Source organism: Channa argus, chromosome 6, assembly GCF_033026475.1.
Source record: "Channa argus isolate prfri chromosome 6, Channa argus male v1.0, whole genome shotgun sequence".
Lineage (NCBI taxonomy): Eukaryota > Metazoa > Chordata > Actinopteri > Anabantiformes > Channidae > Channa > Channa argus.
The window spans coordinates 11,340,252-11,364,540 of record NC_090202.1 but is presented as its reverse complement, the minus strand read 5'-3'; the positions used below and the strand labels follow the sequence as shown (position 1 = coordinate 11,364,540).

Sequence of the window (24,289 nt, the reverse complement as noted above, 5' to 3'; positions counted from 1 at the left end):
GGCTTTTTTAACAGTTCATGTACAGTTACTTTTAAAAGCTTCACACATAAATGTTACACCCCCTACTGGCTGTCAATTGTTTGATGACGTTTCCTTAAAATCACCTCTGACTCAACAAAGCCCAAGAGTACTTACATGCTGCAGCTCCAGCATCTGACTCTAAAGAAAGGCGGCTAAATGCAGCTGTGGAAGAGGAGCATGATGAGGAGGATGAAGATGAAGAAGATGACCCCCCCAGCTCTGAAAGAGTCCGCCTGGCGGGGGGCTGAGGAAGCCGGGGTTTGGGGAAATCATAGCCGTTTTCTTCTTCTTCCCTGTTCTCAGCAGTGTAGTCTCTGGGACCATTGGTAATTGCCAGAGGGGGCAACTCTGAATAGTCTGGAGAGTAGAAAACAAAGCACTTAAATACAACAGAACGTTACTAAGCATATGCCTAGTTTCAGTTATTTACAGATCATTATATCATCTTTGGTTGACTCAACTGAACCAGAAATATAATTCACATGCCTCAGAGGAGGAGCAGTACTTTGTCCAGAAGGTTGAGATATGTCCATGAAACTAACATCATTGCTGGCTCTACCAGCAGGTAAAATTAAAGTACATTTATTAAAGAAGAACAATGGTTTAAAATGGTATACACCAAGCTGATTTGTAAATCTATGCTGTCCCCATTCGCCTGATTTGAGTACATACAAAATGCGGTGAATCAAACAAAATACCTGAATCTCTGCTTTGTTGTGACCTGGCCTGGACATTGTACATTGCTTCATACATCTGGGGTCCATCTTCTAGTTCTGCAAGTGTCAGCCTACAACAACAAAACCAAAAGCCACCATATTGCAATCACCAAAGTAATGTTACCTTTATAATCCATTTACAGTGCACACAAAGTGTTTTTAATACCGTGAGCTCAGTGTGGAAACTTGGGGCTGTGTCTGGAGCGCTGAAATAGACTGAGGCTGTGGAGGTCTCGGCACTGGTGGCATCTCTATAGTTGATGCTGTAATGGGGGGCAGGACGGGGCGAGAGGAGGGGATCATGTACTCGGAGTCCTCCTCACTGTCACGTGCTTCTTCTCCTGTCACTGGCCTCAGACCTGGAGAGGGTCTGGGAACAAATAACAGTATTTATGGTGGAATTGTAAATATAGATTTATAAAACCTAAACACTGAAAACAAGCATTTGGTAAGTTTGTGTTTTTATTTTATTTTTTAAACAATTATTAATGTGCTAAAACAGCATACCTGATTGCCAGTGAATAGATGGCATTGGCTGAGACTGAAGGTTTGACTTTGGGGTTGTCATGTTCTTGACTGACTGCTGTGGCAAAGTTCTGAAAGAAAAGCAGAAAGTCAGAAAACTAAAAGAAAAAACATTACTGAAAGAAATACCAACCAAGTTAAAAGATTAAGTCAAGATCATTTTGGAAGTTATGATTAATCAGGTTCTTGTCAACTGTCAAAAAGGTTATTGCCACTCACATAGACTAATGTTAATGACTAATGTTAGTACCATCGATGATCTATCAAACTCTATAATATCTATAACAATTATTTTAACACCTTACCAAAAATGATAACATATGAATTTGGATAGAAACTACTAAAAGGCAATATGCTTGTAATTGTAGCTTTAGTGTTATTGTGTGGGGTGTTTTGGGTCTCCTCTGACCAGTTGGTGGTCCAGACTGAGGGAGCTGGTGTTCTTCTGTGAGTCCGAGCGGGCGTCCAGAGCAGAGGGCAGTGCCAAGGGGAGGGAGTGTCGGTTGGAGAGTTCTCTGACACCTGCTCGAATGTCCCCTCCCAGACTAGAGACTTGGGTGGACGAGGAAGATGAGGAGGAGGAAGATGAAGAGGAGGTGGGGGCCTTGGGAACAGGCCTGGAGTTCCATTCAGTCAGGGGCCGATTTGGAGGTGTAGGAGGGAGCTTATCTCGAGGAGGGGGCTCCCCGGGAGTGCAGGGTAAAGGCCGTCTCTGCAGCCGTCCATCTGAGGATGGACCAGACGTGATCGGGCGGTCTGGTGGAGGAGGAGGGGGTAGATCCCTCAGTGCAGGGGGAAGTGGAAGAGGTTTGTCTTTGTGGTGTGATGCTGCCTGTAGTGGAGAAGAAGAATAAGAGGGAGCTTATTTAAAATACATACAATAATGATGTGAAATCAAAGAAAACTGTGGTAGAAATAATCAATTTCGAGTATGCATTTGTCATCACAATAAACAATACGCATAATGCACTTATACATACATATTACATAAACAACACCAAAGAAGAATATTGTTTCTCATCTGCAGACAATTCCAGCATCCCGTCTACAGTTTTGATTTATGTACGTTTAAGAAGAAATGTGTAGAAACAATAACGTGTGAACAAGTGGAAATCCAAATTACAAGCACAATATAAAATAGGCTGATCATTGTGACTTGTGTCAAGGAAGTAATGGGGTAAACATCATTGAATTAACCATGTTTAAGTCTGGCTTTGCTCTCTGCTTCATATCTGTGGATGCACCATAATGTCAAAAAGATATTGGATGAACATGGAAATTACTTTTATATTGCTACAATAAACTTCCATCTACCCCAAAAACGGGTGTGTATGTACCTTAGTGGTGACCCCTGGGCTGGAGGCGCCAGGGGGGTTGGGAGGTCTGTGTGGTATCAGGTCTAATCTAGGTGGCACTGGGGGAAGAGAGGACTGAGGAGCCATAGACATGGGTGACGGCGGACGTTCCACCTAGATCAGATTCACAATAGCAGAGCACAACGCAGGTGATCAAATTCTGCTCTATAGGAAATATTTTTGCACAATAAGCATTTACCATGGACATAACTTCTGCTGCCAATCTAAGCTGACGCTAATGTTACCTAAGGCCAGTGATATGTGTTTGTGTGTGGATAAAGAGGAAAGCACAAGACTTCAGTTCAGTTTATTGCTCTTTCAATGGTCAAGATTCTCACTATCTAGAGCTGGATAACAGCACTGCAAAAGTTTTCATAAACAACATTTCTTATGTTATGTGGTATTCTGTTAAATTACATTTTAAATAAAGAAAAGAAACCATAGTCCAAGGGCTTTTGTATTTCCTAAATGGTACAATTAATTTGCCACAATTTCGAGTTTGACACTTCCAGAGAAGCTAATTCAAATGTACGTTTATTTCCAAAGCCGTGGAGATGTAGGGTTGGGGAATGTGGTCAAACAATTACAAACATCTCATACAACATCTCAATCCAACAAAGTGTAGTTTTACACAACAGCAAAAATCTTTATTTTTTAGTTTTTACAACCACCCAAAAAACCCGCAACCAAATTTAGTTTTAACAAGAAGCAGTTCAACCTAATATTATATCAGCACTTAGCATTTATAAAGTACAGCCAAGTACTTCATAGTGTACATTTAGAGAAATGGTTAAGGATGAGATAGTTGCTGGACTCGTAATACAAGGCAAAGAAATTCCAGGGACCACATCAAAGTGTGTGTGATCTTTCTCAGAGGTATTTTTTAAGGGGAAAAAAAGAATCTAGGATAGGAGAGTGCCCAACATAGCAAAACACCAAGAGGCACGAAAAAAGCTCCTGTCTTGGCACCATGAAAGATGGAGATGAAAGACTTTAGCTACAAGCTGTGAGCTTGAAACCCACAAAAACTGAAAGGGGCAAGGCAGGGAACGTTTCATCTGTACAGAGATAAGTCTCAGAAAAAAGAATCAGACAGTGAGAACCCATGAGGTGTCACCAGGGTGTCAAAGCCAAGTGCCTTGATGTTTTATCAATGTCCAAAATTTGTCCAGAAACTTTGAGAAAATGGTTTTATTGGTTGTCAATTAAGTCAAGATCTTTCCTCAAACCTACCTTTGAACAGGCAAGTTTACTCATCATGAGGTGGGGATCTTCAAGTCTGTCATCATCGTCATCATCATAACTGGGTGATGGTGCACCCTCCGCACCAGAAGCGCTCCTGCAGGAGCCCCCACTGTTGTCCTTGGGGTCAAAAGGGTCCACGACGATTGGCTCTGTACCCTTAATCTCACATCGACAGAAGGGACATCCCGTACCCTGACCCTCTGACTCCTGCAGACGTAACAATACAGAGATGAAAGGTTAGGTGCTTTTAAAGGTCTGTTACATTTGTAGAAAAAGAGCACTTTAAACAGAATGAGTTAAGTATGACTTATGAAGCTTATTTCTGAGCTACCAACCCACAAAAACCCCTTCTATCTATCCACACTCATACCTGCCAGGCAGTGAGGCAGGAGGTGCACATGAGATGACCACAGGGCTCAATCTTCACATCCTTGTCATTCTCAGCACAGATCTTGCACAGCTGGAAAGTGGATCCCATCTCACAGTACAGCTCATATTGCTCCTGAGGGGGGGAAAAATGCCTTAATAGAGTAAGATCATACTACAAACAGAAACTGTGCTTCTTTCTAAACAGCCTTGAAAAATTTGGAGCAAGGTTAATATGTAGGGGCGTATTTTTAGTTTAAGCAAAATTACTGTTCATATAAACCTCTACCAAACAAACAAAAGACTTAAGAGCCCAGCAATTTCACAGTTTACACGCTGTTCATTTCGTTTTTCAATGTGACTACAGTATGAAGTATAGCAGGACAGATGGATTTTCTGGAGTGCTTGATAGTTGTGAAAGCTCACACTGACAAATGAACAATTTGCTTTAAAATATCCTTTTAAAATTTTACTTCACAATACGGTTGCAGGATATTGGGAAAAAACAACAACAAAAACTTAAAATTGCTGTAATTTTCTGTATGTGATATATTTTGTGATTTGAAAAGCACAGAAAATGTCACTAGGTGACTTGAATAGCTTACTTCTGAAAGATCTAATTATACTAGAATGACTGGGGAGATGTTTGTAGTGGAAACACAGATGACCTACGCTCTTTATGGTATTTGAATGCCTCACAAATGAAGTAGGATGAGGGCGAGCATAGGGACACACATGCAACTGACTTGAGCACACCAAACACATGAGCAGGTGTCCTGTGACTACTCTTATTAGGAGATTTTGAAGGGAGAAATAATACAATAGTTTAACACATTCGAATATGAATATAGTTTGAATGTGAATATAGCGTATGCACACATCATAGCGGCGATGCCAGAACTATATATTGCGCAGCCCTACTCAACTGAACAAAGAAAATGTGTTTTCAACTACTAGAGTCATGTATGAAAGATTCTTACTGCAGAAAATTTGTAATGTATTTATGTATTTTATAACTGTTTAAAATTAATAACAAATAATATAAATTAATACTGTGCTATGCATTTACATTTTCTGCTTAGTCAGGTAGTTAACCTTGACTAAAGTTGTGGCTACTATATATATATATATATATATATATATATATATATATATATATATATATATATATATATATATATATATATATATATATATATATATATATATATATATATATATATATATATATATATATATATATATATATATATATATATATATATATATATATATGTGTGTGTGTGTGTGTGTGTGTGTGTGTGTGTGTGTGTGTGTGTGTGTGTGTGTGTGTGTGTGTGTGTGTGTGTGTGCTTTCTTTTAGTCATGCCACAAAGTTGCTTCCTTTGACCTTTACAACAATCAACAGCAATATATAGAATAATAAAGACAGAGGACAAAGTCTGAGAAACACACTGCTCTGACCTGTGTGACTTTGATGTGGTCTTGAGGTGAAGGTTCACACAGTCCTGTTAGGTCAGGGTTTTGGGTCCGGCCATCAGGGAATAAATAGCTTAAGAAGCAGAGGCACATAAAATTAGAAGGGAAGCACAGAAGTTCCCTTAAAAGGTATTTTCATTTCAAAGTTATTTATTAGTAGTTACTAGCGTAATACTGCACAAACAGCTAACAGGCTGTGGAACCAAAAAACATCTGTGCTATCCATTAATTCAATCTGCAATGTAGTTTAATATCATCACGAAATAAATGCATATTCCGAACATGACTATTTTACAAATAGGTCAGATGTTGCAATTACCATTTGATAACTGTTTTGGAGATGCAGGCGATACACTTTCCCAGTTTGAATCAGGATTTGATTACAGGTTGAGACTGGCCAACCATAGCTTTCATCAAACAAAAGGAATCAACGTTGGCAAAAAGAGATGAGTTTTAAGCCAGCCAGCTACACCACAGAGTGAACAGCGCATTAGAAACTAGCAATTCCCTTCTTGTTATGATAACACTAGAGTGATGAGAACAAGCAATATGATATGGCTGGATTGGTTTAAAGCTGAAAAGGCAGATTCAATTGTGGTATACAAAACAGATTTCAAACGAGGGGGGGTGGGTAGAAAAAGCGAAGCCCTGTGTTTGGCAGGAAGTCTGACTTACACATCTTTATTAAAATTGCAACAAATGTGGAGCAAAAATTAACCACAGAGGCAAAAAGGTCAAGATGAAAATGAAAATGCCAGTGGACTTACAATCCTTCTCTGAAGCCATCTATGAGTGCCTGGAAGAGGGGTTTATTGTGGGGAATGGTCTGGAGTATGTTTCCATCTGCCGTCACGTAGCCAATGGCCCACTGGCCCAGCCGTGTACAGCTCAGTCGAAAAATGTAACTGGGGAGGAAGACATGAGAAAACATTTTGTGTGTGTTGGACCAACTGATACAAGGATTAAATATTGTAGCAGAGACTGTAACAGCTCCTGCAAACTGCGCTTGAGGAAATGTATTCTTTTAGCATAGACCTCTTTAATACAAATTATGCCAAATGTGAATATGTTGACTAAATGATGCATAGCAATAGCCTCCAAACAAAAACATAAAAGCAAATATTATCTACTACTATACAGTGAGTTGCAAAAGTATTCAATGCCCTTGAACTTTGTTTTGTCACATTACAACCACAAATGTGAATGTATTTTATGTGATAGACCAACACAAAGTGGCACATAATTGTGAAGTGAAAGGATAATGATAATGGTTTAATGGTTTTTTACAAATAAATATCTTAAAAATGTGGCGTGCATTTGTATTCAGCCCCCTTTACTGCGATATACTTAACTAAAATCCAGGAGTCTACCTGTTTGTAATTTAATCTCAGTATACATACATCTTTTCTGTGAAGCCCTCAGAGGGCTTTGTTAGATAACAATGGTGACCAAACAGTTTCATGAAGTCCAAGGAAGATACCAGACAGGTCAGGGATAAAGTTGTGGAGAAATTTAAAGCAGGGTATGGTTATAAAAAAAAATCTCAGACTTTTATGATCTAATGGAGAACTGTATAATTCATAATCTGAAAATGGAAAGAGTGTGGCACAACTGCAAACCTAGACATGGCCTTCTACCTAAACTGACAGGCCAGGCGAGGAGAGCATTATTCAGGGAAGCAACCAAGAGGCCCATGTTAACGCTGGAGGAGCTGCAGAGATTCACAGCTCAGGTGGGAGAATCTGTCCACAGGACAACTATTAGTCGTGCACTCCACAAATCTGGCCTTGAAGTGGTAAGAACAAAGTGATTGTTGGAACAAAGCCATAAGAAGTCCCCAGAAGCTATGTGGAGGACACAGCAAACATGTCGAAGAAGGTGCTCTGATCAAATGAGACCAAAATTGAACTTTTTGGCCTGAATGGAAAACCTAACACTGCCCATCACCCTGAACACACCTTTCCTATTGTGAAACATGATGGTGGGTTCAACATATTGTTTCTTCAGCAGGGACAGGGAAGCTGGTCAGAGTTGACGGGAAGATGGAGGGAGCCAAATAAAAGGCAAACTTAGAAGAAAACCTGTTGGAGTCTGCAAAAGACTTTAGACTAGGGATGAGGGCACCTTCCAGCAGGACAATGAACCTTAACATACAGCCAGAGATACAATGGAACGGTTTAGATTAAAGGATTTTTATGTGTTAGAATGACCAAGTCAAAGTCCAGACCTAAATCCAATTGAGAATCTGTGCAAGACTTGAAAATTGCTGTTCAGAGATGCTCTCCATCCAAACTGACTGAGATTGAGTTATTTTGCAAAGAAGAAGGAGCAAAAATTTCCCCCACTAGATGTGCAAAGCTGGTAGAGACATACCCCAAAAGACTTAATTGCAGCAAAAGGTCTGAATACAAATGCACACCACACTGTTCAGAACATTTTGAAAACCATTTATCATTTTGTTATACTTCACAATCCTTTACCAATTTGTGTAAACAAAATCCCAATAATAATAATAATAAAACATTGACATTTGTGGTTGTAACATGACAAAATGGGGAACATTTCAAGGGTTATGAATACTTTTGCAGGCACTGTATACATAATATACATTACCTAAATTAAGCATTCCTCATACATTAAATTGAGGTAGTGCTGACAGTTGTAACATCGCAAGTCTATCACTGATCCTGCCCAAAGACTTAACAATTGTTTTAAATTTATAAGGTCAACAAATTGGAACTTACCATGGATAGTCTGAAAGATCAGATTCATACTTAAACATCCCATCATTATAATCTATTTTTGCATATGCCTGGTTTAACAGCCCCCAAATTATATTGCTAGATCAAATATCACTGCTCTGCACTGTAAACATTACATGCATCTAGTTTCATGTCTGTCTGATTGCAGGCCCCTCCACACACACCCTCCCCTGTAGAGCAAAGACGTCACAGAGGAGAAGACTGGAGAAAGAGAAACACATTTCAGTTGCATTCACACAAAATCCTTCCTGCAGGGTTGTGTGGTGGTGTGACTGCCTTTTTGTCTCTTAGATCATATCCGCTATGAAACAATTAGAAAATAATATTTTCTCTCATTTCTTGATTTTTTTTTCTCACCAACATCGCCCCCTATTTTCTTTCAATTACAATCTCACTCCCTCTTGTTCTTCTCTTATCAATATTAATATAAAAAATTCAATTCATGGTGTGGTGTATATTTAAATATCGATTCTGTTGAAGTATGACAGTGCTACTGCGTGGTTGGGATGCTTTCGTCAGTAGCTAAAATGAAGAGGGGGCGCTGTTGCTCCCTGCAATACCTAGCTGCTGAATCTGTTACATAAACTGTTTTGGAATATGTTAAAGCACAGTTTCTTGTGCCCAAACTGTAAGACAAACACAGTGGAAACGCAGAGTGTATGCGAGAGGTCCTATAAATCTGAAAGAAGATGGGCTAGTGTCCATTACATCTAATATTTTCTGTCTGGTTGTTTCTGTTTAAAAGATGACAAATCTGCATCAGGAAACTACTGATTTAATAATCAATTGAAGGTCTAGAGAACTATATAACATAACATTCAATAAATTTTAAATAAAACAAATTAATTTTTTTGGATATCGTCATCAGTCAGTGACAGAATATGAATAAGTCTGGCAATATTGCATGGAATCAAAAGAGTTAATTTTGCCTTAATGTTAAGCTTAGAGGTATAATTACTGCTGTATCCTTAATGCAAACAGACTCCTAATTATAGTAAGCTGTATTCTAAAGGCTACACTCATTTTTTTTAAACCAACAACTGCTTGAACATCAACGTGGCTCTAAACGGCCCAAGCCTAAACAGTGACATCAGCGTCCTGCTTACAATCGGGCTATTGATGCTAGGTACCAGTGCCACGCTGCCCTGAATCCTTTGCTTCCCCCCCCCCACCACACACACACAAATGCTATGTGAAACTGCCAACAAGACCATACATGTGCCCTGTCTGTCATTGCATTAATGCAAAGTCAAACTCTAAAAATTTGCATTCACAGTATGTGCAAGTTTGCATGCAAAATGAAAGCACTAACCACTTCTGTCATAAAGATAATTTGACTATGAGTATTACATGCCCTCTGACACACATAAAAACAGATGCAGACATGTTCTTAACGTTTTCTTTGCCTTTTTTGGAACCAAGCTGTACTGGAAACACACGAACATGTCTTAAGTTCCAAAAATGATCTAAATATCACAGAGAGATCTAAAGCAATCACAGACACAAAAAATAAACGTTATTTGTAATGGAATTTTAGAGGATTATAATGGTAGAGCCAATTCAGGCAGTGTTCAAAAATGTGCAGTTGTTCCTGCGTCACTGTGGTCAGATGAAGGAGGACATGTAACAAATGATATAGCATCTTGTGTTTAGACAGCGGGTTGGTTTAGGTTGTATTACATGGTTACCTGCCAGGCTTGTGAATGAACTTCTGCAGCCGTGCTTTGACCTCATCGTAGGTGAGGAAGGCCATGTACCCTGGGTGAGTAACTGCCAAGCTGTTCCAGTTTCGAAGCAGAGATGACCAAGGCTACAATCACACAGGGGGGAGAAAGAAGAGACTCGTGTGATGTGTGAGTGAACTGATACATAGCAATAACCATATGAGCAGAGTAATAATGAAATCATTGGTTGATGCTGAAACAACTTTAGTTTCATGAACATTAGTGTGATTTGCCATTTCCACCGCGTCCACAATGTGAAAAACGTCCTTAAAGCAGCACTTTGCAATGCACTGTAACAGCATGCAACTCCTTTAATACCACAGAGCCACAGACTGAGAAGGTTGAACAGACACTAGCAGGATGCTTTCCATGTTGTGTATAAAAAACAGATAAGAGTTCAACTTTACAAGTGTTTCTTTACCGATTGGTTGACCCAAATCAGGTCAAGGCAATCCAATAACAAAGAGTGAAGACTTAATAAAATAATCCATAATACTCCATAACATGTCGACTGCGGTAGTGAGTAGGTGGTTCCGCAATTGCTCTAACTAGTCTGTCTGGTGTGTGAAAAGGAAGAAGAGCTAACACACTTCTGCAACACTGAAAATGTGTTGCAGAAGTTGTGGCACGGTTAAAACTGCATAACAATTTGTATGTACAAATACCTTTTTTTTTTTTTTTTTTGCATTAAGCTAAAAACAAGGAGGGACTGCCCTGACTGTAACTTCCCTATATTTACATTAAAATCTGTTCTTACTTTTTATACTTTGTCATAACTGTGTGATCTTACCTGTACTGTTTAGTGTAATGTGATCATGGACTAGCTGGGTTAGTAAACAAAAGTGTGCTGAGTAATGTAGTGTCCACTACCTACATGCATTACTTGAGTTACCACAAATACCACCATGTAAAGGGCTCTTGCAATAAAAAAAAAAACAACAACAAAAAAATGTCACCCTTAGTCTATTGCATATCAAGGACAGTGCTTAAAATGGCCACAGGCTCACTTCCTTTTCTCAGTTTGAGGACATTTAGAGGAGGACTTTTCTGTATGAGGGAGTGTCATAGGAAATGTCTATAATCTGTTTAGACTTTAATAAGCCTGTCAGTGCCCTGTACACCAGTAGACAGGCTAAAAGTCAATGAAGGAAATTAACAACACACACTACGGCATATAAAAAGAAAAAAAGATACAAGAAGTTTCAGTTAATGTGAAATAAAATGCACTGAGGTAATTTTACATATAAGATGGCATAAAATGTAGAATGGTTATCATCTACTGCTGTTATTTAAAATGTTGATACATTATGCTTGCATTATAGATAAGATCTAAAGATAATGCACGATACACATGCTCTCCCATTCTCTAGTATATCTTTTTTATTTAAATTTGCCCTCCTTTCTCCCGCTGCTTCATTATAAAGCCAAGGAGCACCTGCACCACATTAAATATAGACTAAAATACTCCAAAACAAACGGGCTGTTTCCAGCTGCCTTGTGTATAGATTTGCAAAATATAAATTGTTGGCTGCTTTTAGCCATTTACCTCACTACAGCGCATGAACAGTGTGCTGCTAATGTAGTCTATCAATTACCAATTTGAGCCAGAGTTTGGCAAAGTAAACTAACTCAAACTGACATGGTACCATTGCTCAAAAATGCAGGCTTGCTTAAATTCATGGCTTATTCTTTATTTCCCAAACTTTTGTCCTCATTGTGTGTTATCCATCTAAGAGTAAGAAAGTGCAACTTTAGGGAATCTTATAGCATGATACCAGATCTTCTAATGGATCTTGTAAGAAAGGCCCGTCTTGGCCTTATGAGGCAACCCCGTGAAAAAGACAAAATCATTGCCAGGGATGTCAAAATGCCAATACAAGTATTTGGCATAAGAGCTGACACTGCCCTTGTGTACTCTTATTACAGAAAACTAACGATGACAAAAGGTAAAGCTAAATGAAAGCTCTGCTCAAATTTTACAACAAGGCTAAGGGACTGCCATAAATTATTCATTCCTATATGTCCCTCTCATTGACTCAAAAACAAAGGACAATACTAGTAGAAAGGTGCAGGGAGTGGTTGAGTGTGTGTGTTTCTACCTGGAATAGCCTGGTGAAGATGTCAAACTCAAAGACAGATATGTAGTCATTGCAGGTGAGGTCTATAGTTGACTTGAGAGCCATGGCCTCTAGTCCAGAGCTGATGGGATGAAATTCGTGGAGAGACTGACGGAACACCTTCCACGGCACGATAGTCCTGTCACACACAAAACAAAACAGCAACAACATTTCCTTGTAAATACTGATAACAAATATCAAAACATCAGAAATACATACTCCTGAATGTACATCTTGCCTTGTGGCATTCTGCACGTGAATGAAGGGGCAGTCTTAACTTTACTTGAATTAACTGGCGTGTTATATGATTCTTTAATAGATTATTAGCAGTAAAGTCAGTAGTACCTTCTTTTAAATGCAGATATTAACTGCATTTCTTTTCAAGGTAAATTCTAATGATGCATATGTGATGAAAAGGAAATGCTATTCTTAAACTTACTTACAAATAGAGTTTTGATGAGCATGGGTGAGGAAGCCTAATCTGATGTCATCACTTAAAGAATTCAAAAAGATACGATAAAAGCTCAATTTCAAAGCAACCAGGCCAACATTTGGAAGATGCTGAACTTTAGTTAAATATACTGTGTAAACCTCACATTTACTTGAAAAATACTAGGCATTAATTTATTATTAAAAGGTACTAGGAACTCAAGGTGGTAAATTGTGGGATTAGCTGTTGAATAGCTCTGTTCAATCATTGCTGTGTAAACTTGGGGACAGATTAACTAACAGGTAATAATACATGAGGGTAATCAGTTCCTGGGTACCAGTTTGCTACCACAAAATAAACAAAGTGCATAAAGAAACTGATTGGACTCACTTGTCTCCAAAGGCACGCCTCCAGAACTCTGCAGCATCTGCCTTGGTGATGCGGAAGTTGTCCCCCTGAAACAGGCCATTGGGGAAAATGGCCTTTAGTTCAGCAAGCATGTGGCTAAAGATCAACGACAGCTTGGTGAGGTTCCGCCTGTACAAGTCAAGAATAGAGAGGAGGGTGTGAGATTTCACACATTTGCCATTTCTCAGTAGTCATGGTGTATAGTTCATTGCTTGCAAGAGATTTCTTCTTTTTACACATCGAGTCAAGTCAACTAAATAACACTGGTTAGTTGCATAAAAAGCTGACAGAAAAATGTTAATATTTTAACACTGAAATGTGCATCAGGTACACCGATGTCTGAGTAAACTATAAATAGAAAAGTAATTTTTGAGCATCTTGACAGCTTAGCCATCTGTGGCAATGTAAGAAACACAGTGATGTGAATGATATAATAATGAACTACCTGAAAGTTCAGGCGTGTAAATGTGTATTATGTTACTACATGTCTTTACATTTCTTTTACATTTCCACTTGCTGTTTCAAAACATAAAGCACGGGTGAGCCAGAAACTGTCAAATAACTACATTGGTGATGAAGACAGAAGAATGAGCCGAAAATCAAGTAAAATAAGCCTTACTATGCATCGCTCTACATTTGTATATCATTTCTTTTTCAGCTTGTTTTTTCTTACCATCAGTAGGGAATAAGTTTTGACACTACCAACATTTAACTGTCACGGTTGATGATCACTGAGATATCACTTTTCTTATTTTCCGCTAGCAGTTTTAGAAAGACCTTCAAGCTGTGCCCGTATGTAAAAATGGGTTCAAATTTTCATCTACTCCATCAACTACTTGTCATAAGTTATCTGTATGAACCTATTCAACATGATGAAAGAATCAATATGTAAGGTATCGTGCCATCAGAACAAATGACCAAACTTATCTCTTGGCAGTCAATGATCATAAACATGCCACATCACATACTCTGAGCTATAAAAATACCTAGAAACAGTCCTGTATGAAATGCAGAATATGCTGGGAACTTGCCTCAACTTGACTCACTTTCTCTTCTCATTTGTCTCCCTAATATGCACATTACTAATGTACAACACAGAAATTTGCTTAATGACATGACATGACATATGTAAAGAAAGTAAATTATCTGGATATGTTGCTAGACAGACAAAACCTCTGGTTGGTATATGATAACAATATATTCTATTATATTATTCTAGGATTAGCACATAAGATGTTTTCACCACAAAAGTGGTGGCTGTGCAATGTTTGGCAGACGTACAGATGTCATAAAAACATGAGATCTGAATGTAGACTATGCAGTTACTGCATATTTATAACAATCAATGTGTAAGTTGGATAACACAAGAAGTGCAAGGATGAAAATAAGGACATTTTACTTAAGGCCAGGGTTCAGCTTAGCGTTTTCTCCCACTGAGAATTGTCCTTAGCTGCTTCCACAGTACGGAAATAGTCACAGGTCCAGGGAGACAACACAGCAGTGTTAGGAGAGACACACAAACATTCACAGAGTGACTGAGATGTACAGAATAGTAGCATAATGCCTATTAGCAAAATGCTCGTCAACAAGCACAGAGGACAGAAAGGACTAGAGTACGAGAGGAAAAAAAATAACTTCTTAATAAACCCCTTTTAACAAGAATTTTGTTGACATGACACTCTGAATAGAAAGGTAGAAACCTGGCATTGTGGGGCCACTGATGACCTTGTGGTATACTGACAGTGAAAGTAGTAAGATTGCCTGTGCCACCCCAACATCTGTGTAAAATGAGAGAGATGTCTTGGGGTGAAGGCGAGTGACGATTTACTCTCCCATGTATGTTGAAGGAAAACAGGGAGATCCGCAATGCATCACATGTATCTAAGGTGGGAGGTATAGGTGGTCAACAATTTTTTCCTAGCGCAGCTCAGTAATGCCTGTATTATATTCCTTAAACCGATCCCCAAAGCAGATCATGGACAAACTCATCATTTTGGCATTATACCAGAAATGTTGTGTAAAACGGGTTTAAAGGAGAAGGAAAGTATAATTGAGTAAGACAAATGTGGTTACTCAAAAAAAAAAAAAAAAAACAACTACAGACAAACAATTACAGAATTAAGCTGCAGAATGTCACCATACCACCATCACAGTATTAGAGTATCATGCTGAGAAAGACATGATTTACAAGGCAACACAGAGGGAGATTGTGCTTGGCCATTGGTCAGGGTGAATTGACATGCACGGGAGAGACAGCAATGAAAGCATGCCTACACTGCAGCTGGCCCACACTACACTACTCTATATGAGTGGATAAAGAGGAGGACGGGTGGACCAAGTGAATGAGGAGGGAGGACAGTGAGTGAAGTTGGATGAATAAGATTAGTGATCAAGACCCAACCAAAAAAATAAATGAAAAACTAAAATAAACTTGTGCTTTTAAAGATTACTTACTCCAGAGGCAGCAGACAAGAACCCAAAGGAGAAATAGCAACATTTGAAATCTGAAATAACATGCTATGTTTGTACTCTCAGCAGGAAATGATCGTCAGACAATGAACACTCTTGTAGATGAATGTCTAATCTTATGAGCTGCTCTGCCCACTTAAAATCTACAGCACAGACTTGAAACCAGATGCAGTCAGTGTATGCCTTTGAAGTAAGGGCTACCTTCATCAGTGAGTCAGAGAGCAAAATCAGATTTTCATCTACTGTGCATTTCCCTGAGGAGCTCATGCATTAGTAGCTGTGAACCCCTTTTCAGTGTCATCCCAGGAAAAGGTGTTTGTGACACTGCTTTTCAGTGTGTCTTCTCCAGCAGCTATCAACTCAGTAGGGGGTCCTCCTCTGTTTCTTCTGCTTTCTGGCCCTACTGACCTACTGAGCTTTAAAGCTACAGCCTCATCCATTCTCCTGTCAACCTCCTCTACAGTGTGCTTTTATCTAAGTCACAACAGCCTCCTCCTGCTCTTTCATCTTCAGCATAATCGTATGAAGACAGTTATCCTCTCCTTCAAGTTTATGTGTGCAATAACACTCTCCTCACTCAAAGCTTTTATTTCCACATCTAGCATAAGTTACTTATGAATCTTCATCTTATGAATGCACTTTCCCATGCTGCTGATTTCTAAGGTAGAAATATTTATAGAGGTTACTTTTGACTTAAGCTTTTAAACGCCTCTCTTTAAATGCACCATTTGATTTCAATGCTAATTCCCCAGCAAATGTTACCGATATGTTTAAAGATTTGCAATTAGAGCCAAAATTTCTATTAGTGTGATATGTTCTGATATTTGGTGATATGAAGAGGTTCATACTTGGATAGATTTTACATGTATTTAAAGGACAATGGATTTAAATTTTGCTTTTTGATCCAAAATTTCTATGGGCAATCATGCGGTGCCTTCATCATCAAGCTCTGTGAGTTCGAGCTTCATATAACCAATTTCAACCAGTTCCGCCAAACTGCTTGTGATCTAAAGATCAGTACATTTTGCCAAAAATAGCAAATGTACAACTTGTCTATAACAAATATAAATGTGTAAAATACCAACTTTAAATGTTAATGTTAAAGACAAACAGATTTCAAGCTTTCAAAAACTAAATTACTCTACTAGAGGATGGGGGTCACCTTTACAGTCACATTTTAATTCAAGTATAGCCTAACATCACTGCAGGGGAATGTATGACATTACCTTTTTAAAATGGAACCCTGCCTGCTCAAAAAGTATGAAAATAAAGGACAACTGTTTCCAGCTTCATGTGTTTCATATAATGTAGGCCCCCCTGTCTCATTCTCTAAATGATGAAGAAAAATAAGGTTTTAAGCATTTAGCAAGAATAAAAAAAAAGATAACCACAGTGCAAACCCTGTGGATTGACACAAACAGAAAAAAGCTGTTAAGGCAAGAAAAGACTCAAGCTACCATACCTGCAAAAGCAAAGGAAGTCTCATTTGAAATGACATACGCATTTAGTTCTGTCGAAAAATCCCCCAACACGTGGCTGTGTTGTAGGTGTTTGCTGTTAAAATGACCATGTCTGGGGATAACAAAGCGGTTTTGTTTTTTTTAAATGTATGTGTTTAATGTAATGCAATGTATGTGTATGTGTGTTCATACAGAACAGTAGCTAGTGCTCAACAATCTACCACTAGAATGGTTACCACTTTTTTAGCTGCTAAGTCAATAGGAACAAAGCAGTCAATGGGCCACATACATTGTTTGCATACCTACTCTGGATTGTCACATAGCTATACCCCCCTTTTTTTTACTGTTATTCTTAGCAACAACCGTGCAAAAAGCCAGACCTTTATTCTTAACACTAGGTTTTTGTCCACCATCCCCCTCATGCTATAGATTGACCTATGACCCTGCAGCTGGCTGCTCCCTTCCTGTTTCCTGATGGCTGTGATAAAGTAGCACAGCTAGCCAGCCAGCCAGCACCGCACTGCGCTAATACACTGCAGCACAGCCAGCAAGGGTCAGCCTTACTGAATGAGAGTCTGTCTGAATTGGCAGAGTTACAAGTAGCTGTAATATCATCATGCAGCTGTATTATCTTTTCTGTTCAATGCTAAACGGGAAATACAGATCACACACAAACATACGCCTAAAACTAAGCTACTACTTTTTTTTTTTTACCATACTTTATAAGATAAATTGAGACTGGGGGCCACAATGAGAGAACACGGACGCTAACAATCTCTTATTTTCGTATCGCATCACACACACCCAATGACTCACAGTGATGTCTTTAAATGGACATCACCATATTTATCCCTAGAATGGTTTTAAATATTGCACAGAGAAATTACAAGAGACAAAACAGCACCCATTGGATCAAGTGGTGCAAGTGAATCAGTACTTAAATACATAATTTTGGTAAGATAATATATGCTGTACATAGTAAGCACAGTGTTGGAATGGTTAGCACTGCTCCCTCATAGCTAGAAGGTCCCTGATTCAAAAATACACCTGCCAACTGTGGCCTTTCTGTGTTGAGTTTGCATGAAAGGCCTTGTGCTCTGGTTTTCTACAGTTACCTCCTACAGTCCAATCCAGTTAGGTTAATTGATCATTCAGGTGTAAATGGTTGTCTGCCCCTCTATACTGTATATATGGCCCTGAGACAGACTGGTGACCTGTCCAGGGTGTAGCCTGTTCTTCACCTCAGCTCCAGTACCCAGATAATCTCAAAATAGCTTGCAGCAGCTTGTAAAATGGACGGATGGATAGAAGCAGCATATTAGCAAAAGTTATTGTTTTGTGTTTAATGCAAACACAAAAAGTCAATGTACACACACACAAAAAAAAATCTTGCTCTAGTCACCACTATATAAATCTAACTGTCCGGAACTGACTTAATTCTGGCTCTCTGCCAGGAAACAGCCATGACAGACACTCTCACACACTTCTAAACTATGACTTACCTACAATATCAGAATTTAAAAACACCTCAAGAAACAGATGTGCAGCTGGAAAAAACCAAGAACAACACAACATTTTCAATTTTCATTTGTGCAGTTTGTTTTATCAAACCTAAACTCAGACCATCTTAGGGAAATAAAAGGTTGCAGCAAAAAAAAAAATAAAAAAATGAACAAGAAATGGTTCTATTTTCACTAAATCCTCTCTCAAGAAAGTTGAGCAGTCAGATCTTGGTGCCTATCTAGGCTCATTCATTATTGTGTGCATAAATAACAAATGCGTGCTGTATTCTTTAGGGCAGAGAAAATAGGGTGCATCTTGCTATTCATCATAATTTAATAGTGTGAGGACTACCTGACTCGGCTGCTCACTGATATTTCAACAACATAAGTAACTCTGATGATGTGCTATTTAGGTTTGTTGAATTGTTTGTGTGCGCATGCTTGTGCATGTGAACATGTATCTGCACACAGAGCCCCAGGCTACAAGTGTAGGCAAATGTCACTGAAGCTGAAACACCCACAGCCTTTGGAGTGTGAACTGAGTTCTCCATTCTCAGCAATGATAACCACTAAAAGCTTCCCGTGCTTTACTCCCAACTTGATAACAATCAACTAGCTAACCTCTAAGACTCCCTGATGTTGCAGTACAGAGAGACCAAAGCAGTGTTTTTTTCCTTAACTCATCTTTGTTTGAGAGATGAGCCAAAAGGAAGCACATTCAGTTTGATTTATATCTAATACAGCTGAGAACAGCAGTATGAAACAGCAAGGTGGCTCTCATAACTCTCTCATAACACAGTGGATGGGAGATGAGAGCTGCACCACAATAATTCATCATGAGAATCCAATACTTAAAAGTAATTTTTAGAGATTTTAATGTTGATTTGGCTTCAGAAACCCAAATCGTAGACCAGCTGGCAAACTGATGCACCAGGGGCGGCACCAAGATGCAATTTTATCTTAGGGCTTTCTGGCTTCGCTGAGCCTATTGGGTGTTCTAGGCAACAGGCACCATGAACCAAGGTATCAACTGGCTCTGTGGGGCACGGGCTCTCCTGTCAGGCTATCAGCATGTTCATATCAAAGAACCAGAGTTGTTAATTAGATGCAACAGAGGCAGTCCCATGACTGGTACATTGTGAAGTAGAAGAGTAACCTGTGATACCAGCATGGAATTTTGGTTAATGTAAAGAATAAAGTGATTTTCAGCTGGTTAAGCTATAAACAATATTATCACAGAAAACAAACAGTAAAACAATGCAAATATTATTCAAATATGTATGAAACACAAATTATACTGTATAATACTCCCTGATTATGAGATTGCTTTAATGAAAATGATTCCCTTGTATTTTATTTAGTATTTGATGCACATAAAATTAAAAAACTGCTAATGTCTCCTGCCAGAGTGGGAAGGAAACTCTTAAAACCAGTCTGACTACTATATTCATTTGAATAATCATGGGAAGTATTTAACAGTGTGTGGATTATTTTTCTAATAATTTTACTAAGAATCATCATAGTGTCTTTTGATGTAGCCTGGATAAAAGTGAGCCAGCTTTGCAATAATGGAAAACCTGAACTAAACACAAAGATAGCCAGATAACCTGCTAATCCCACATTGGGGTACAGCCCTCAGACCTCTGGGCAGAATCTTAAAACTTCTATCCTTCGAGCTCAAGTTGGCATAACTCCCATTGAGCACATGACCCACAACTGTCCATATTTTGCAACACGTTTCATCTTAATATTAAAGAGCCAATGACTATATCTGAAAACAATTACCTTTACGTGACTTAGTTATTAGCGATGATATAACGTGACAACAATTAGTAAGTGTCCACAATTTCAAATGACTGCTCACTATAGACTGAACTATTTAGTGTAAATTATATAAGGAATAGGAAATCAATGAGTAGGGTGTGATTTCAGACACGACTTATATTTTTCTATGTTGGATGGGTAGTTACTAAATTATTAAACATGGCAGAGCAACTACAGATAAAACAGAAGTGAATAGCATTGATGCAAACTTTCTCATATAATCAATTTGATCTGACATTTTAATGCAACACTGCATTTCCCTATGGCTCTATCCAATATTAAAAACATCATCTTTCATACAGTATTACAGCTGCAGTGATAAGATGGGTTTTCAGATAGTCAAAGTTAAGACAAGTGCTCTGAGGGAGACCTTTGTTTCACATGGATATCACGTACATTTACAATAAAATAGGAAATCATTTTAGGATGGGGCTGCCTTGGTAAGGCAAAATAGGAATGTGTACAAATGACATTTGCAAATACCAAAGATACTGTCCTAAACAATGACCTGTTTTTCTCTGTCATTAAAGGCTTGACATAATCAATCACTGCCATCCCTGACAACCTATTTTATTGTAAGAAGCTGCAGAATTACTTTTCTAGGGTGATGTTTTTCCATTTAGCATTAGTGACCCAGCTAAACAACTAAAATTATCTTTAAAACTGTCAATTATGTTAAAAACACAAATGTATAGATAGACAGTTGCGGAAGCAAGTAACAACAGCAGCCAGGAAGAATGCAGGGAAATTAGACAACAATGCCAAGCACCAGCTCCAACTCACTGAAAATACAGGCTTGTGCAAAGTGTGTTTCACCACCACTATGCTTCAGATAAAGATGCTAAAACAGTTCTTGGTCTGGCCGTTTCAAAAGTAGCAAAAAAGTCAAGTGTAATTTAAAAAAAAGAAAAAAGAAAAAAAAAAGAATAGTAGAGCTAAATGTTTGCAGGTGGTAAACATTTCGATGAGAATTAAGACTACACTTCGTGTTCTTAGCAGTTTTTGTTGTGGACTCACACCTCAACATCTTCGCAAGATGCAGAATAAAGAGAAACTCAGTGTTGAATGAAAGCCTCATCATTGCACCTGCAACCAAAGCCTAAACAGTAGTTTAACTGCAGGAAAGGCTGCATGAGTAGAAGCTTAAGGAAGCGGTTTATAGCAACCATTGTAATAATATCACTTAAGTATGTCTGGAATGTATTTCTCTATTGTGCAAAGGACTGCAGCAATTTGCCATCAGTAAAGGAATGTACTGTATGGATGTGGCAAGCAAGTAAAGCATAAGGGGGATCAGTGCAGGACTAAAAGATGTGTGGATTAAACATGATTCAGTTTGTCTAGTGCTGCGACTGATTCCTCACCAATCACTGGCTTTATTTACTGAATAATCACTTCATTGTCTGATCAACACTCAAAATCCAAAGCAAAAAAGATATGTAAAACAAGAAAAAAGTAGATATTTTCATGTTTCTTTATTTGGCTATTCCAAAATCCAGAGAAAAACCTTACTCATGAAAAAAAAAAAAAAAAAAAAAAAAAAAAAAAAAAAGATGTCTGTAAGTGCAATATTAAATGTTAAGGAACTATAAAAGCAGATGTATCAAAAACAAAAAAATATTAGGGTGTGAAAATGGAGGGCCTGGTTGGTCAGTGGTAGAGCATTGGGTTTGGATACAGAAGGTTCAAATCCCACCCCATCAGGTGTGGCCCCGTACAGCCACCAGAGGCCACCTTGGTGCTGGTCCCAAGGCCAGGTTAAAAAAATAAAAAATGAATAAAAAGGGAGGGTTGCGACAGAAAGGCCATCCGGCGTAAAAACTTATGCCAAAACACGTTCCGCTGTGGCGACCCCTGAAGGGACAAGCTGAAAGCCATTGATCTATTAGGGTGTGAAAAACTTTACAGCAGGCAGTGAAGTGCATTTACAGGGCTTTAAAAAAAAGACAACATCCAAAATGCCTTTTAGCATCAACAGTTAGCTGTGTAAAGATGAGATATGAAAAGAAATTAGACCGTAAATGATAAAAATAATATTTACGGCATTCGCCTCTGGGTCCATCTCTTTTTGCAGTTACATCACCCTGCAGTCTTTACGCCCACTACTTCCTGAGAACAAACTAAGCATGCTGATGGTGGTCAGGATGCAGTAGAAACTTAGCCCAGGAAGACCATCACAGTCACAGAGGCCAAAGCAGTATCCGGCAAGACCATGGAGAGAGGTTAAGGGGCTTTTCTTAAGGCACAGAGATCAACCCATCTACTGTTGTGTTCTGCTGAATGTGTCAATAAAACACACAAGTTACCTCTAAAAGTACTTTAAAATACTGGCAACAGACATAGCAGCTGTGCTAAAAATTTAAAAAGTAATTTCTTATTGAAATTGTTTAATTGATCAATCATCAATAGTTGACTCAATTTGTGTTGATGATTCAAATGGCTAGTTTTTTCAGATCCACTACTGGCCCAACAGAGTTTAAACATCCTGCAGGGTAATCTGGTTTGGATTCCGTGTAACATTCTTCTAGTCACCCATAACAGGCACAAAAAAGACAGTTGTAAGATTTGAGTAAAATGTTTCTGTCAGAAAATGTCTTCAGTTCACTGTGTAAAGACAGAAGAGGAAGTAAGCGACGCAAGCAAGGAGGAAGTGCTGACTGTGTTGCGTTGATGCTGACTGAATATGGGCTGCCATTGTTAATAATTAAGTCTCACTCACAGTAGACTCAATTTCATCCTTACTTTTTTTTTAAGAACAACACTAAACCCTCTTTCACTCCTTCTGCCAGTATTTAAAAGCAGAAAATATCACTCATCTTGCCCACACAGCTCAACTGACACTAATGTGAAGAACAGGCTTATTACACTTACCCAACAAAAACTAACCTAGGCTTATTTTGTGCCACTTCAAATTTTCTTCATTTCTAAAGCCAAACAGTCCGTGTGGTTCATAAAAATAAAAAAAAGAAAGAGAGAGACAGCGAGAGAGAGAGAGAGAGAGAGAGAGAGACAGTGAGAGAAAGAGAGACAGAGCGAGCGAGAGAGAGAGCGAGTGAGCGAGCGAGCGAGCGTGTGTGTAAGGGGGGTAAATAGAGGATCTAAATCTCTGGGGAACAAGGTGCGAATAAGTCAACATCATAGCGTAGCATATCCACCCACACTGCACCGTTTTTAAAATTAGGGAAATCAGTGTTATCAGTATATTCTTTCTGCATTCAGGCAGTGGCACAACATAATCACCTTTGTCAACTGCTATAACCTTATTAGCGTTCTTTTTCTAGCTTTACCCAAGTGCTGAACACAACTGTAGCCTAACCACATACTACTCTTTGTAAAGGCTCTATGTCACTGGTTGATTCTATAGGATTCTTAAGTGGGCTTTCCCATTGGTGAATGTTACTGCCACTGCCTTCTGACCACAGACAAAAACAGTCTTTGTGTGTAATTCCTGGCTTGTGTGTGTTCCCCCAGCTTTACTAGGAATTTCTTTTTGCACGGCCTCTTGGTACAGTGACGATGAAAGTTAATTTCACAGAGAAATGGCTAAAAATGTCTTCATTATATCTTAGTAAATACAGGGGCAACTGAGATAGAAGTTCCCTCTTCCTTCTGGTTAACCTGGTGGAGTTTCTCTATCCGCAAGATTAACATTACGGTATCTGAAAAAGAACAATCCCACCGAGGAACTGATCAACAACATGAGGATGTATCACATACTTTATTAGCTAACCAGTAACACCTTTTTCTAATACCTTAAAAAAATAAAAAATAAAACATGAAACAGCAGGCACACAAAGAAAAAAGAAAGTTCTAGAGTCCGATTAATGTCATTTTAACAATTATAATATATAATAATAACAACAGGTAAGGTACAATAATAATTAAA

At 38.6% G+C, this 24,289-nt stretch overlaps 1 protein-coding gene across 1 annotated transcript in view; it reads right to left on the bottom strand.

Annotated features, from left to right (window-relative positions):
- The window catches only part of cbl (Cbl proto-oncogene, E3 ubiquitin protein ligase), a 36,852-nt gene that overhangs the window by 4,222 nt on the left and 8,341 nt on the right, over positions 1-24,289 (bottom strand). The window contains exons 3-15 of the mRNA XM_067508673.1: positions 13,131-13,277; positions 12,293-12,449; positions 10,158-10,279; positions 6,475-6,612; positions 5,693-5,780; positions 4,233-4,364; positions 3,851-4,069; positions 2,600-2,731; positions 1,672-2,094; positions 1,245-1,333; positions 904-1,107; positions 720-808; positions 136-378 (exon numbers count right to left, since the gene is read on the bottom strand). Of these exons, the coding sequence (XP_067364774.1) occupies positions 136-378; positions 720-808; positions 904-1,107; positions 1,245-1,333; positions 1,672-2,094; positions 2,600-2,731; positions 3,851-4,069; positions 4,233-4,364; positions 5,693-5,780; positions 6,475-6,612; positions 10,158-10,279; positions 12,293-12,449; positions 13,131-13,277 (2,183 nt within the window). The remainder of the gene's footprint in view (positions 1-135; positions 379-719; positions 809-903; positions 1,108-1,244; positions 1,334-1,671; positions 2,095-2,599; positions 2,732-3,850; positions 4,070-4,232; positions 4,365-5,692; positions 5,781-6,474; positions 6,613-10,157; positions 10,280-12,292; positions 12,450-13,130; positions 13,278-24,289) is intronic.